General features: G+C 44.1%; 1 protein-coding gene across 1 annotated transcript in view; it reads left to right on the top strand.

The window, feature by feature from the left end:
* The window catches only part of TMEM163 (transmembrane protein 163), a 1,005,122-nt gene that overhangs the window by 697,729 nt on the left and 290,504 nt on the right, over positions 1 to 16,889 (top strand). The window contains exon 5 of the mRNA XM_086958858.1: positions 12,499 to 12,595. Coding sequence (XP_086814984.1) covers positions 12,499 to 12,595 — 97 coding nt within the window. The remainder of the gene's footprint in view (positions 1 to 12,498; positions 12,596 to 16,889) is intronic.

A 16,889-nucleotide genomic window follows, 5' to 3' on the forward strand; every position in this document is an offset into this window, starting at 1 on the left:
ATTGATTCTGCCTGTTATCAAACTATTGCATAACAGTACAGCCGCATGGTTAATGTTTGTATTTAAGTCACTGTATTGAGAGTTTGGATATGTGATACTCAAGGCGGATGTTTAATATACATATAGAAATGTATATTTAATATATCTGGCAGGGGTTCCCATAGGGAAATAAGTTCATCAGCTACAAAAACATCATTAGGAAATCCACAACACATATATTGCAACGAGAATTTCTTCAGGAGTATTGTGTAAATGCCTAGTTTACGGAGAACGTCTGCTCAGCTAACAACAGCTCCATGTGTTCAAAGATATCCCCAGCAAAATCAAAATCCTACTATGGGAAAAACCCACTATTGAACCAGAGGCTATAGGACTGAGATTGCCAGATTGAAACAAAGCCAACAAACCACATCTGCTGAAAACAACAGAAACTTTAATTTGTCAACAAACCACACCAGCTGAAAACAACACAAACTTTAATTTGGCACTGTTTTTCATTGAAAAAAAGGTTAAAGTGAAGCTGTGTTTATCTGTGGTTGTAACACCTCAATGGATTTTTCTTTTAAGTAAAGACCAGTATTTCAGTAGTTTAACCAAAACATAGTAGTGTCAATGCACCGTAATCCTGTGATGATCATAATATATTGTTCACAAACGACAGTATTGCCAACATTATCAGTTCAACTTTGCTGTTTATAACCACTAGCTGAACTTGATCAATAGAGGGCTTACATGCAAAACACAATAATGAGGCAACATATGCAGTACTTCAACAAAATACTGGCATTAGAATTCTCAATATTCTTTCCTAAAAGATGAAACAGAGTTTGAGGTTATTTGAGTGCAAAATGTGTCTGTACTCAAGATAGCCTTGTCTGGTACCTCTGCACAGAAAGCCAAGGTGAGGAGTCAACATAGGGTGGCTTGGAGACTTTTCTTTGGTGCACCCATGCTACTGAGGGTGATGGTGGGTCTCTGTTTAACAGCTGTAAATTATTTTATCTGAAAGCGCATTAATAGGATATCAATTTAGAGCTACGATTTGTTTAAATAACATTTTCAAGATGAGCGCATATGCCATTTAGTAGTAATCAATGCAAAGATTTTTTTTATTCCCTATTTGCATTCTTCATATTAAAATGTAAATGTCTTTGCGCAGCTTTGTGTTACTTTGGGTTACAACCCAACGGAAATCACAATTTGCATTGGATTGGAATTCTCACAACAACACTTTGCATCGGATTTGCCTGCAAAAAAAGTAAAGCAAATCTAATGCAAAGTCTTTGTAAATCTGGCTCCTAGTGCCACCGAGTTGGCTATGAGACAACACACAAACAGGAAGCCTCAGGAGGTTGTCGCACAGGAACGACTGATTGGGACGAAGAAGTAAAAAGTGGTCTGTATGTGTTGTTTCTTTGGGCTACAGCTATCCTTTATGTTCCACATTGAATCTGCACTGCAGATTACTTGAGAGGTTCCAAACACTTTCTTATTCACATGCATCTAATGCTCAAGATCATTACTGTACCACAATCATGCAATGACTGCAAACATTACCAGCCAATAACAGAATATGAACCACTGAACTCCCAATGAGGAGATGTCACTGAACTGCAAATACACATGGGAGTTTTGGGAATCAGCCCAAAGGCAGCTATAGAACCCCAAAGGTGTACACTTGTTGTCTACATCTTGGCTTATTGTGAGGCTCAAGAGGGTGTCCATTATTGAGACAGAGTGAGAGACCAATTTCGCTTCTCCACATCCCAGGGTAGAGGAAACATGTCGGTGAGGAGCACGAGATTTTCACTTTGAGGGGGATCATTCTATTAATGGCCCCTAAAGTGAGCCAAAAACAACGAATTAATCGCAAATAGACACTATAAAAAACACAAAACGAGAGTGGCAGCTGGAATAGTTATTTGGTGGTTCCCTCTTCACACCGTGAATTCCTTCAGAGTATACCTGATCTTCTTAGTAATACAGAACTCTACAAGGAGAAAATATAAAACATCTAGGGCCTTATTATGACTAGGGTGGTCCATCAAACCGCAGTGGCATGGTGTTGGTGCGGACCTCATTGACAGGAATGCAACTGCCAGGTATCAGAGATCCCTGGTGGTATTGCAGCAGTCTTGAGGCCGCAATATGCTTGGTGGGGCCGCTGAGACCCCGCCAAGCATATTACGAGTTTCATTTCAGTCTCAGTTTTCATGGCAGTGAGCCCGCCATTAAAAGTGTGGCGGAGAGGAAACAAAGGGGACCCTGCAGGTGCCCCTGTTGCCTCTGTGCCAGGGATGCATGCAGGGGAGCACATGATATACCCCCCTGTCTACATGCACCCCCAAGTTCCTGCAGGGCATGAACTTGACAGTCCATGCCCTGCAGGAACCTGCAATGGTGTTCCCATTGCGGTAGCTGTTACAGCTCTTCTATGAACCTTTAAACAGGCCCTGCCATGGGCCAGCCGCAGAAGTGCCGCCCAAACTGGATTCCAGTTGGAATCAGGCAGGTGGTCTGACTGTGACGGCCTTCTCCTGCACCGCCAAAGTCATAATAAGGTTCTTAATATTGACTAGATTGGTCACAACCTGCATGCGTACAATATACATTGTAATCATCATTGGTGCCCAGAGAACATCAAACAATGTAGAGTAGGCAGCAAAACAAAGACATTCCTTCAAATAAATTAAATGAAATGTCTGCAAACAGGTAAGCGAAAAGTGTTTTCTATTCACTGCAAATTACAAAGATGACAATTTGCAAAGGTTCAGTAAAGTTTAAGTAACTACTCAATGTGCAAGGTACAACTATTCCCATGTGTATTTGATCATTCTTGCTCAATTCCACTATTCTCATAAGTTTCATGATAACATTTATTTATTCCCTCTTTTAGGCTGTGTTCTAAATTCCTGCAAATCTGTTTTCTGTCATGAAATACACTTTGAGAATTTTGAAGAAACGTTATCATATTGTTACACTTTTGCTGAAAGATGTCTTCAAAAATGTAGGTGTTCCCAAAGTTTAGTGGTGCAGGGCACCTCCTATTCTACTTTTCTTTTACTCTGGTTAACCTATAAATCAATACTTGCCCAGGTGGCCGCATGTAAAGGTCAGGAGGGCCGCATGCGGCCCCCGCCGTACTTTAAGCTACAGGGATGTGGTCTGGTTCCACCTGAGGGAAGTGTTGATGGCATCCTATCAATTGGAACTCTGGACTCTCAGGGAACTCCCTCCATCTGTCAGACTCCATCTTTCATTACATATACAGTCATTTATCACACATTTTGAATGATGCATTATGAGATGTAAATTTCAGAAACTAATTCGCATTTTGCTCCAGTCAGCTTATGCCTGGTGCAAGTTACCATTACCTTGACTCTACAACCCATCCAGAGCAAGTGAAGATTTGCTTTATAAAAATTAATAAAAATAGGTTATGCTTCAAGTAAAATGTGCATGAAAATGTCAGTCTTTCATTGAATTAGTGAGTATTCTAACCACAGTACTTGTTCAGCATTCCTGGGAAATGTAAACCGAATACAAATTAGTTTTTCGGAAAAACTAGTAATGTAAAATGTTTCCTAAATTTGGCATGATAAAATTATGCACTTCATGTTAAAAGGGAGTACTTTATTACAGTGTTTCCTTTGTAAAAAGTAAGTGCCGGGGCTCTCGCCAATATACTATTGCAGCTTGCACCACACATTGCCCCTGCCATGCTCTCAGCGACGGGAAGAACACAACAACTAACATCACACTCCTACAACCATCACACTCCTACTATTCCAGGACCCCAAAGCAATAAGAATAGTCATTTTAATGTATATTGAATTAATAATTAACTGTTTTTCTGGTCATCTCTAAGTTAGCCAGACAGTGCCACCTTGTGGCAGACTAAAAAAACAAACCAAAAAACTAACAAAACAGAAGACACACAGATGATGGACGGGATGCAGAACAAATCAAACATTCACCCCCAAGTCAAGAGATCTGGTTTAAATCCATTGTTCTTTTGCTCACCATGCCACCCCAGTTTAGACCCAGGAAGATGCAAATCAGTCTTGACCCTGTGCCTCATGGGAACAGTCCAGCCTGAACTGCCAAGCCAGGTTCTCTCGGGACCAGAAACAAGCATTCTGGGATCAGTTTCGGGGCATCATCCCTCATCAACCAGGCTAGCTTGAATCCAGTGGCAAAGTGAGCTTGAGACCCATGTCTGGGCATCCCCGGCGCACTTAGGGTGAGAAACCAAAACCTTGTGGCAGACTGTCATATGTTCTGGTGTTGACAATTAAGTGCCGGTGCTGAGGACTGGACTACTACCTGTTCAAATTGAGCACTGCTTTATTATGAGAGAAAACAGTGTATTAGCTTATATTTCTGTATTGTGTACCTTCAAACCTGCTTTTTAATTTGCTTTCAAAAGGATTGTTTGCATTTCCTGCTCTTGGCCTCTTCCTAGCCACATTATTGTTTACGCCCACTTTTTCTTTTTTCTTAGAAAAATTCATTGTTGGAGTTTAAAAATAAGTCATAGTGATGAATTTGACTTAGATTTAATAAATTGTATATGTTTAATTAATATGAATGAGTCACAAATAGTGTAAGTACACTGTATTTAAATATTATTGCGGATTAAGTTGGTCAAGCATTCCACAAAATTTATTTACTGGGCCTAGTCTTGTTGCATTGAAAACTTGGGGCCTCATTTATGAGGACCCTTGCGCCATCGGAACTTCACTTTTCATGAAGTTCCGTGGCGCAGAAGCCAGCGTGGTATTTATCAGGCAGCAGTACGCCAGTTTTTGTGGCATACTGCTGCCTGATAAATATCCGTCCCTTTAACGCAGTGTACTGCGTTAAAGGGGCGTGCAATGGGTGTTGCTGGGGGCGTTCCCAGCAACATCCATGGCCTTTTGACAAAGCCCCAGATATACGAGAAATCGTAACTCTGAAGCAGTGCCAAAAGCTTACGCCTCCCCAGGGGAGGCGTAAGGGAGGCGCAACAGGGAGAAATGTCTTTATTTCTCCTCGTATTTCCTTTTTCTATGTGTGCTGCATTCTACAGCACACATAGAAAGAGGAAAAGCCTCTTGTGATTATTCTTGTACAGAGAGGTTTCCCTTCCTGTACAAAAATAACCTTCCCCGCAACGCAGGCACCCTTGCACCATTGTGCAAAGGTGCCTGCGCTGGCGCAGGTCGCCTATTGTGCGCCGGCGGAGGGGAAAAGGACAGGAATGCGCCGTATCTTATAGATACGGCGCATTTCTGCCCTTTTCTTTTGCCGTAGGGAAGCACAGTAGGAAGGCCTGCTGCGCTTCCCTACGGCAAAAAGTCATAAATGAGGCCCATGGATTTTAAAAGTCTTACTTTGCACCAGTGCATGATTTTGTTGATACAGTTTTACCCTTTACTTTATTAAATAGTCAAAATATACTCTGTTCGTAGTGATATTTATTTTAGTTTTAACAATTTACGAGCTCACAGCCTGCTGCTCGAGAAACACGCATACAATGGATAGACTTCAAGTTTGATATCTTTATTAATAGAACTGTGAATATTCATGCTTTCAAGCAGCTGTTGTTTAACAATATGACGCCCTGTCCACTTTGTATGTAGGTTATGATATGTTGTGTTATGTCTATTTCTAAAGCACACTGATGTAGGCGAGTGCCCCTTAGAGTAATTGGAAAAGTCTAGTCTTCAGCCTCTTGCGGAACTCAAGAAGTGAAGACTCTGATGCGTTGTGAGAGGCCAGTCCATGTTGTTTGTGCGATATATGAGAACGAAAGCCCTCCTGTTCTGACGGGGCCAGATAGCCGTAGTGGGCACTGGGCATTTCACTGATGGGTCGTCAGGGTTGCGGGCCGGTTTTGGGCACCTGGGGGCCGATTTTGTTACAGAGCCGTTTTTTGTAGCCTAGCTGCAATATCGGCCGCTGTAACAAAATAGGCAGAAACCCGCTTTGGCAAACAGCTCGGCAGCACCCCCACCACGAAACGGGGGGTGCGGCAGAGCACTTTGCCAGGGCCGGTTTTGGGTCCCAGTCCGGCCCTGTGTTCTGCTCTTGTGAATATGGAGGAGCTAGAGTGTCCAGAGTATACTATCATCAAACTTTCAACCCATATGGTGTTAGAGTAAAAGAAAATGAAATGTATAAACAGGTGTTTTACAGGTAAGGGGCAAACCATGACTAGCAATAAAAAGGGGGGGAGGAAGTAGGGTAGGAAACGGAAGGGAATGGAGGAAACGTGTGTGTGTCATGCACTGGTTGTAGGGTAAATGAGTTAGGGAAGCACACCTACAGGGGGCACAAGCAAGCTAATAGTGTGAAAGATGAAAGGCGTCCTGATTCAAAGGGTGCCAGCATAGATCGTGAGGGAGGTGGCCAGCATCAGACAGCGCAAAAAATAGTGATGAACCAGTGGGACTAGTCCACAGCTCCGCCTCTCAGCAGGGAAGAGGAAAGTATGCTGTATCAGACCCATCTTAGGGCTCACAGAGTTGGAGCCCAAATGGATAACGTTGGATCCTGCATTAAGGATTGCTCTGGCCTCAGTACTTAAACTCACAAACACAAGCAGACACACACACACACACAGTCCCATCACCGTACATGTGTCACTTTCTCACTGTACATGAAAACAAACTTAACATGACTACAGGATGCCAGCACTAGATTTTGGAGCAGATGCATCAAAAGGATTTTTTGCGATTCTGGGAAGATTCGCAATTGGGAAATCGCAAAACAGCATGCATGAAAATGTGCAGTACACTTTCTGCGATTCCTAAGGGACTGCAAATGACCAACCTCATGAATAATAATGAGATAGGTCACAATTTCCGAACCCCTAGGAATCGCAAAAATTACCGGGATGGTGGCCTGCTGAGATGTCTGTGATTGCTTTTAAATAAAGCAACCTTTGTTTTTGTAAAGCAGTCCGTTTTCCTTAAAGGAAAAAGAGATGCTTTACATAAAGAAAAATGAAATGTTTTAATTTTTTAAGAGCAGGCAGTGGTCCACGGGACCATGGGAACACTGCCTGCTCTTAAAAATGCTTTTACAAACATTCACAAAGGGGAAGGGGTTCCTTGGGAACCTCTTCCTATTTGCGAATGTCTTACCACCTACTTGAAATAGGTGGTAAAATGTAAATGTTTTGCGACCGCTTTCATGGTCCCAAAACATACATGCATACCCATGCGATTCGTTATTAGGGATGCCCTAAATGCGCCCCTTCCTAATACCGAATTGCAAACCCATTTTGCGATTCTGTAACAGGTTACCGAATCACAAAATTAGGTTTGATGCATCGCAAAAGCATTTTTTGTTATCGCAAACGGGCCGATTCTGCGAATCAGGGGTTTGGGAGTAGAAAAATGCTTGATGCATCTGGCCCTTTGGGTTTCACATGGAAGTGGAACTTTACACAAAATGTCAGTAGACCACATTTTAAGTGACATAGAAAAAATTAGTAGTCAAATTAAAAACATGGTAAGCTGCCACCACTGCTTGACCAGCAAGAACTTAACCACTCCCTTCTTTGAGGATATACTTGGTGCACTCCTTCACGTCACAGGACAGGTCCTGGACCTCACATGGTCAGGTGTAGGCCTAAGCCTCTGTACTCACACTAGATTTGCGTGAAGCCAGGGACAAAAACATTAAGTCAAGATACCAGTTACAAGTGCACTTGGGCACTCAGAGAAATGGTACAACCACATATACCATGGAGGGGACATTTTCATCCCAAGAACAAGTTATGGGCCAGATAATGCATGTGTGTCAACCCTAAACCCCCTGTGACTGTGTGTGCATGAGGTTTACTTTGTTTCAAGCATGGTGCACACCATCCCACATAAAAGCTTTAATGATTGTGTCTACCTCCTGAAGTGTGGAACTGTGAATCAACAAGGGCAACAACCTGAATATATAGTTGAATCAATGGTGTAATGCTCATTTTCCGCACTTGCACCTGCTCCACAGTGATATATTATTGTGCTTCCACTGTGTGATGTAATTCCCAAGTTTTGAGCTCCTCCACAATATTGTGCAGCCCCCAGTGGAGAAATACATCCATGTATTTAAGACCCTTGAGCACCCACTTTACAGGGTGCGCTCCAAAACTGGCTTTCGCAGAAGCCTAAGATATGGAAAGGGCGTTAAACGTGCACTAGTTAACTTTGTACCCATAGAAGGCTGAGAATGGCATAATCACGAAGGAGGTGAGAGAAATGTTTTCAACAAGAAGTCATCTGCTACAGGAAAGATTTTACTGTGCCCACAGGTGATGGCACGCTGCAATTGTGTCCAACAATGAATTGCAGCAGAAAAGGAATCCAACGCCAAAAGGAAAAAAACAATAGGGATGGATGGGCGCTCCTGTCACATCCCTTGTTTAACCAGGAAGAGCTTTGATAAGTAACCTCCACAGTTCACTTGGGCTTGATACAACCATTTTACTTTGGGAATACAATTGTCCCCCACCTTCCCTATCCAGCATCCTGAAGAGGTAGCCCCATTCAGTGAGGCCAAAGAAGCTTCTCCGAGTCCCAGGAGAAAGCTAGAGCCTCATTGGGACTGTCTTTGGTGTGCCACAGAAAGTGAGCTACAGAAGGTGGCCTTCAGTGGTGTGCCACAGAAGACGGGCTGGGGTGGGGAGCCAAGAGCAAAGCCAACTTGTGACTCATGGTCCACAGAGGGAATGACCTGCAGCAAAACAGTGGTTAGCACTTTCTTCAGGACTTTAACGTTCACATTTACTGGAAACAAAAGCATTAGCTACATCCTCATTAAAAGATGCATAAAACATGGAACTAGTGTGTCTTTACCTACCAGTAAAAATCCCCCGAGAATGTGTCTTCCCCGGGAGATCAAATTGTTGAAAGAACAGAGATCGCTTCCAAATCTTGAACTCCTGTAGACAAGGCAGGAAGATGGAGAGGGGCCGAAAACTCATCTTGGACAGGCATCATATCTGGAGAGTGAATGTCTTAGAAAGATTTGTAGTGTGAGGCAAATATTTCTGAAAAGTCATTGGGGTGTGTAATTAGATAGCCTGAACTATTACAGATGCCTGCTATGGTGGATAGACATTCTCTCTGGCATAGGGATACGGCAAACAGCCTCCAGTCTTTCTCATCTCTCTCCTAATGTTGTTGCCTCAGTTTGATGACTGCACATTCTGCCTGGGCAGTGAAGATGCTGCTGACACACAGAAAGTGTAGATCACACATTGTGTTCTGTACCAGTTTCACCCTGTTTGGAGCTCTTCAGGTGGGTATAGTTTGGTTCCAGATGCACGGTGAGCATGAGACCCACATTTGGGCATGTCCATTGCACTGAAGTATACAAAAATTATGGGTGGTATGCTTGAATTAGTCTCAGCCACTGGTAATTATTCAGGCCACATCTAAGTTGTTTGTTATTTTGCACACCATGCCACCTCAGTTTGGACACAGCCATATGCAATTCAGCCATGAACTTGCTCCAATAGCAAAAGTCAAGCCCAAACTGCCAGGCCATGTCCTCCCTGAACCAGATGACAAGCAACCAAAGTCCAGGGTCACCCTGATTGGGAGTCTTCAGTTGGTGTAACTTGGTTCTAGTGGTACAGTGAGCAAAATGAAGAAGTGGGTGAAGCAGGAAATAGTCAAGATTAGAGGATTTAATAGGGAGACGAGAGAGAACATGAATTCCCTCCCACCACAGTGTAGGTTTTGCTGTACATCTACTTGATTCTAGTTTGTCAACATAACAAGTAGAATAGCTGTCATCTACATTGCATGTGTCGGTAGTGAGTCAAGGGACAGCTTTTAGTCACCAGCCACTACCAGACGTGAGGAGACAAATTGTGTAAATATTTCAGAGAACTGAAAAAGGAATGACCTCCAAATGACTTTAGGCCATAGACCGAACACAGTTCCAATGTCATACCCAGCAATTAGAGCTTCACAAGACATATCTACCATTGATCAGACCAAGTCTTGAGAACTCTGTGGGGGCAAGGACTTCACCAAGGAGATTCATAACACCACATTTACAAGAAGCGCGAGTTGCGATACCACACCCCACCTCGGGAGCTGTGGTCTGGCTACGGCTAACTATTGCCCTACCCAGTGTTTTTGTTAAACACAGTAAGACTCCAACAGGTGGGTCTCCTGAAGAACAGTAATGTCTGTGCACATGGTATACAAATAGTTGAGTATCTTCTTTCGTTTATTATAATGAGACAGGCCACCAACTTCCAGGTAGTATACTGACCGAAAGCCAGTGGAATGAAAGTGAAGCAGGTGACCCCGTAAAACACTGAGAATCAGTATGCTGAGTCACAAACAATGAAGGTACATGGAAGATGTTAGAATAGTTTCACCTTTTGTACAACGTGAATTTGAATCTCAGACTCGTTTCTGGCAGTGTTGTGTCCCCAGAACCACTGTGCAGTTAGCTCAATCAGGGACGTTTCCTTTTCTTACAAGAAATTGATCAACAGCACACATAAAGTCCCGATCGGGTGCTAGCTGCAGCAATATATAGCGGATAAGCACCTGGGTCAACACCAAGGAGTCACATGTGATGGCCCACAGAAGAATGGAGAGCGGTGCAGTCAGCACTCACACTCTTCTGGGATTGACTGGTAGCCCCTGAGGTTGCATGATGGATCCTCCTCTCATGAGGTTTCAGTTCCAACAACTTCCTAGTCCTGGGCCTGGGTCTCTGTCTGGCACCGGTATATGTGCCATTGCTGTAGCAGATCCACTTCTCCCAGGTCCAGGCAACGCGCGCATCATCCACAATGGATGGCGTGGGGTCATCACAGATCTTTGTGGTCTTTACGAGGCCTTGCCCAGGTCTTGCAGATGGGGATAGACAAACATGGTGTGCTGTGCTTCAGACGTCTGCAAGAGCCAGGCTGGACGTGTTCGTCGGTCTCAAAACACCAGCTCAGGAACCTCCTTGCCAGTCCATGAGACTCCCACAGTCAGGAGCTGACAAAGACCCCAGATGCCAATGAGTGAGAACAGGAATGTACGCACCCCTAAGGACTTCTAACAAAGGCAGCCATCTTAAGTGTACCCAAAGTCCTCCACTAACCTACTTTTTCATAATTTACTCTGTTTGCGAGTTGACAAGATGCAGCTCATACACACACACACATGCAAATTGCAATTCTGTATTTGTTTGTGACACATTTCGATTGTTAGAAAAAGTACTAAAGGAGCTGACACCCCTTTTGTGAATTTCCCCCAAAATGTACATCTAAATTAAGTACAGGCATAATTCTTTTTTTTTAAATGTTTTATACAGAGATACAGTTGAAGTGTCAAAGAAACATAAACGAAAAACAGATACCAAATAATACTGCCCCTAGTGGCAAAACCGGTGTACTTAATTTTCTGGCTTTAGTCCACTCCTTCATTCAGATGCTTTGTTATACTGTTTGTGCATAATGGCTTCGAATTTTACATACAAACGTTTAGATATTAAGAATTATAACATTCCCAACAAGGTACGATTGATTAACTTGAAAGATATACATTTCCAACTAATTGCTTACAGAAACAATATGTGCATTTATCTCCATATTTAAAAGGTGACCAATTTGCGTTCAATGGTCGTCAGCTAGAAGCTGCTACCTCTGTTTCCCCTTTGTTATTCCTGGTGCTCACTGCACCTGTGGTTTCAGTGCTGGTGAAGGCAGCAACAGGAGCACAGAGTCAAGATGGCGTCAAATGCTCTCTTTGTTTTCTGGATTTCAACTCCTTTCCATTACCTTAGCCCTCAAAGCAGCAAATCGGACGGTGCAGAGGGGCGCAGGAAAGGCCAGGGTTAAACTCAGCGATGTTATCAGGAATCAAAGGGTCTGTTATTCTGCCTATGCTACTCCTGGCCCAGATTTAAGTATAATCATGTAACGCAGCCCAGGAAGTAAACTTACTGTGCTACATTGTATAAAAAGAGACAGCAGAATGGCGCTCTATCAGTGGTATAACAAAAGCCCCGGTAGCCCCTGCATTGTGGGGGAAGGCCCGAGCTCTGGGGGGCCCCTCCAGCTCCTCCAGCACTGGCAAAACCCATCGATGGTTGCATGGGACTGCCTTTTCACCACCATGGAAGCCCCTTGAAGCAAACTGGCACAGAGTAGCACATTGCGCAACTTTGTCTTACTTTGTGATGCTAGCCAACAAAAATCCAGATTTGCATTGGATGGTAAATCCCACCTTAACACTTTGCATCGGGTTTGCATTACAAAAGTAATGCAAACCTGATGCAAACCATTAGTGACTATATACCTATACGTCCAGGCATGCAGGCATTTCTTTCTCCTTAAAGTTATTTTTCAAATTGGTAACACAAATGTGAAATGTAGGCATTTCCTGACTCTCCAAACAGCTTCAACATTTTCAGTCTCGATGCAGCCAACATTTACATTTGAAAGAAGAGCCTTTGCTTTCATGTCCTAAATGTTGCTCGTTTTCTTCTCTCCTCCAGAGCTTGTGTTATCCTGGGTGTCATATTTCTGCTATCGTCCCTCTGCATAATAATCAAAGCCATCCACGATCTTGCCATCAGGTTGCTCCCAGAAGTGGTAAGGCCATTTTTTCATACTGAACTTGCACTGTCTTCAGTCGTGCACTGTAAGATGTTGGAAACCTATATCAATGTTTGAGAACTGTATCCATTAAAGTATCGTGGTGTGATATTACATAGCACAGAGCATAGCTGTCAACCTTAAGCATAGCATTACGAGTCTAAAGTGACACTTAGAACTCTGAGGGCGCGATTCACAAAGGTAAACTGAGACAAAAGTCTAACTTTATGACTTTCAGTATTCACAAAGGGCATTTATGAGTAGTAAAGTTAGACTTTTGTCTCAATTTCACTTAAGTTTTGGTCTTAAGTGTAGCTGAGACCAACAGTCTAGCCCAAGTTAAACTTAAGGCCAACACTTAAGTTAACTGATACAAAAGTCTAACTTTACTGCTCGTAAATGCCCTTTGTGAATACCGAATGTTGTAGAGTTAGACTTTCTTCTCAGTTTACATTTGTGAATCGGGCCTAGAGACATATTCATGTGCGTCCGCTATTCTAAGCACAGTTTTTTATAGAAGTAAACTGATTGATATTATTGGTAAGTTATTCAGGTCACATTGTCGGAAATAGAAAAATTCATACAAATGAATATGAACCATTTTGGTTAAGGAATTTATTGGAAGATTTAGAAGCCTGCTATGCCCTTTCATTTACCTATACTTCAAGAGGTTCAAGGGTATTAGCCCAGCACGGACACAATAGAAAGCAGAAAAGAGCCCACATGCGTATGTAGGAGATATGGGAAGCCACAGGATGAAAGCACCATCTAGCCACAGTAGCAGGGAGGCACTTCGGGGGAGATTTATGTTAACTGGTGCATCCCCAGGGATGCGCCAGTTAACGTGCGCCACAGCTCCACCACCCATGGTGCGCCGCATTTATAATGCGGCGCACCATGGTGCAAAAACGGCACAGATGCGTGACGCATCTGTGCCGGAAATGTAGCGTATTGCTGGAGTTGCGTCGCAAGCGCGACGCAGCTCCAGCAAGGCTTGGGGGTACACCATCTGCACAATGCTGCGTCAAGACCTACGCCTGCTCTAAGCAGGCGCAGGGTTTTGACGCAGCATTGCCCTGAAAGTGACTGAGTGAAATCTCATAGATTTCACTCAGCCACTTTCAGGAGGCGTTCCTGCGCAGGAACGCCCCCCCCCCTGCGCAGGAACGCCTCCTTATGGCGCAGTGCTTTACAACGTGACGCATCTCCTAGATGCGTCACGTTGTAAATAGGGTGCATTGTTTGCGCCACAGTTGCGTCAAATAAAGTGACGCAATTGCGGCGCAAAGAGGCGCAACGGCCTCATAAATCTGCCCCTTCATGTCCAAGGCTTGTTTAGTCACATTCCCAGTGCACTTGGAGTTTGCCAGCATGCACCCACCAACGAAAATACAGTGGTCATGGAGGGCTGCAAAAGAAAAGTTGAGGCAGGTAGCCCGGGAAATGTAAAATGCTTTTGTTGGCCCAATGGATAAGCCAGCATCATTTATTGGCCATCAGAATAACAGAAACAAACATTTACAATGCAATAGATCTCACATTTACGAAACTCGTAAATGCGACACCTTTGAGATTGCAAATGCTTGTTTGTAAAAGTGCCCGTGTGGCGCTTTCACTTTTTTTTTTTTGTAAATCATCTTTATTAATTTTGACAAAGTACCAACATTAGCATTGGCATGACGATACAATCCAACATTGACATTGCAAAATGACAGTGATTTGAATGGCGTTGGCGGGGGTTTCAGGGAAAACTTGAACGGGAAGCAAGAAAGTCCACATTGTTGACCATGCCACTGCATCGTTCTAGAGTGTAGTACATATACAAATAGTCAAGTAGAGCAGGAACACCAAGCGGGGGTCCACCATTGTTCCACAAAGCAATTGCTCTATTAAGTCATATATATAAACAAAATAAAATAACCTGAACAAGATGAACAATAGGAAAAGGAAAAAAGAACTATCGATTTCGTTATGCAAATGTCAGTCTGAGGGCACCTGTTGGTGTAGCATATCAGTGGATAACATACATGTAGCTGCGTGGGCGTGGTTGATTGTCAATGATGAATGCGCCTGGGGCGTATCGGTGAGGGGGGAGAGAAAGAGAGAAGCGGAGGGGGAGATGACCAGTGGACAAGGAGACGGGTGTGAAGAGCCATGCAGCACTTTCCCTTTAATGTCGGCCGCGCCCTTTTCCTTAGATGAGCTGTGTCTGAAGAAAGGGGAGCAGCATCCATTAAAGTGAAAGTGAGGTATGAGGCGCTTTTAAAAAAAATAAGCATTTGTTTGTCAGCTTGACAAATATTTATGGCCGCTGCACCCCTTTCCTTAGACACCACTCATCTAGGGAGAGTGGCGCGACCGCCATTAAAGTGAAAGTGCGGGCATGGGGCAGTTTTAAAACAAGAGATAATAAATACCAAAACAAAAAACATGTGGCCACGTTTGTTGCCGCAAATAAAGCAAAGGAACAGGCCGCCACTGTTTGAGTGTGCCGTGCTATGAAAAAACATTTTTTAAATCAATGGGGGAGAACGTGTCCTGCCCACCACAGCAGGCACGAGAAAAACATTTAAGCAAACAGTGCTCAGAAGTTGTAATTAAAGCCTACTGAGTAACAACACATGTAACAGGGGGTGTCCTCATGGAAGGTTACAAAATGACGCACAGTGGTACTAAGGATGGACTACTAAGCCTATTGACCAATAAAAAGCCACAGTTCCCAAAGGACAATGACACAAGCCAATGAAAAATATGGGCGGAGAGTGGGCGGAACTTCAAGTCCATACCTGAATACAGCATGACTCGCAGAGCAGCGCATACGCTGTCCAGGCTTGACCCAAAAAAGCCAATTTGTATCACCTTTTTACTTTGTCAATGCAGGTCTTTTGGCTTTGTTAATGCAGCCCTGTTGGATTTTCTACTGAAGTTTGCCGGTGCCAGGCAGGCTCACCAAAAATAGAAAAAAAATGGTTATTGCTGAAGCAGAACAGCATTAAAAAAAATCAAAGTGTGATGTCTACACATATATACTTATTTTGACGCATTAGGGCATAGGCATCATGACGCTATGACAGCTGCTGTTGTGTATGCATGCATCATGATGAGGCAGCCTTTTTTTCTCTGAATGCATCAGCCAAAGGTGGCATGCTCCCATGGAACTTTAAACTTAAAACAAGCATTGGAAAAGCCAATAGGTCTGCCTTTCATGGAATGTTCTATGGTAATGTTAAGCATTAAAAGTAAATATCATATGTATTTTAGGACTCAAAGAGCTGTAGGATAATATTGTTGTAGATTAAAAGCTTAGGGGCAGTTAAACTGTAAAGACAGACCTAATAATTAATGTAGGTTAATGAATGGGGACCCAGTTGGAAAAAGACCCTTACCAGGACGTTATTCCGGACATCGCCATCAGCACAAGAAGCAGAGTGGGTAATCGCCTTCCAGCCCTGCAGCCTCCCTGTGTCCCAGGAGGGATTGACCGCCAGCTCGCCATTTTACAACTTGCAGCACCCGCTTTGCGGGTGCCGCTGCGCGGCGACTGGTGTGGGGTTGAGGCTGCAGGCACATCAGAGAACAACACCCGGGAGGAAGAGAGACCAGCGGGAGGCGACTGTGGGCGCGTGGTGCAGGGACTCCAAAGACCAGGAGTCCCCGCGTTGCACAGGTGTGCACGGCCGCGCCCACAGCAAGACACGCCCCCAGCCGCAACGCCCCTCTTAAGAACAGCACAACACCGCGTAGCGGGACGCGAGCGGGACGCCCGGAGCGAAGCCCGGGCAAAGGGCGGGCCCTCTGTGGCCCTCAGGGGCCGGAAGAGGCCGGGCTGGGCCAGCCCCCTAAAAATTGCCCCCCCAAATACCTTATAACCGGCTACCACTATTTTACACAGCATCCCCTGCAATGAGGAAAACTGCGAAGAAGACCAGGATGCCCATTCTAAGATCGAGCACAAAAGCTAAATCGGATCATCCACCATCCCTACCGACCCTAACTGCCATTGATAAAATGCTTAAGCAGACCATAGGGGCGGTTTCCGATGCTATAGCTAATACTGAGAGAAGATTGTCATTACCACCCGTAACCGTCATCCAAGACACTCAGGAATCACTCTTCAATTTGTCAGAAGCAACTGAGAACTCGGTAGAGGAGACTTATACCAGTCGGCCCATAACCCCACCATCTTTCGCCGACCTTCCTTGTGCCCAGGCGGTCGCTGAAGCCAGCAGGGACAGTCCTGGTGCACAATTAAGCAGTCAAACAACCATAAAGGACTTAGATGCACCTACGG

The sequence above is a fragment of the Lissotriton vulgaris genome, chromosome 2_1 (assembly GCF_964263255.1).
Source record: "Lissotriton vulgaris chromosome 2_1, aLisVul1.2, whole genome shotgun sequence".
NCBI lineage: Eukaryota > Metazoa > Chordata > Amphibia > Caudata > Salamandridae > Lissotriton > Lissotriton vulgaris.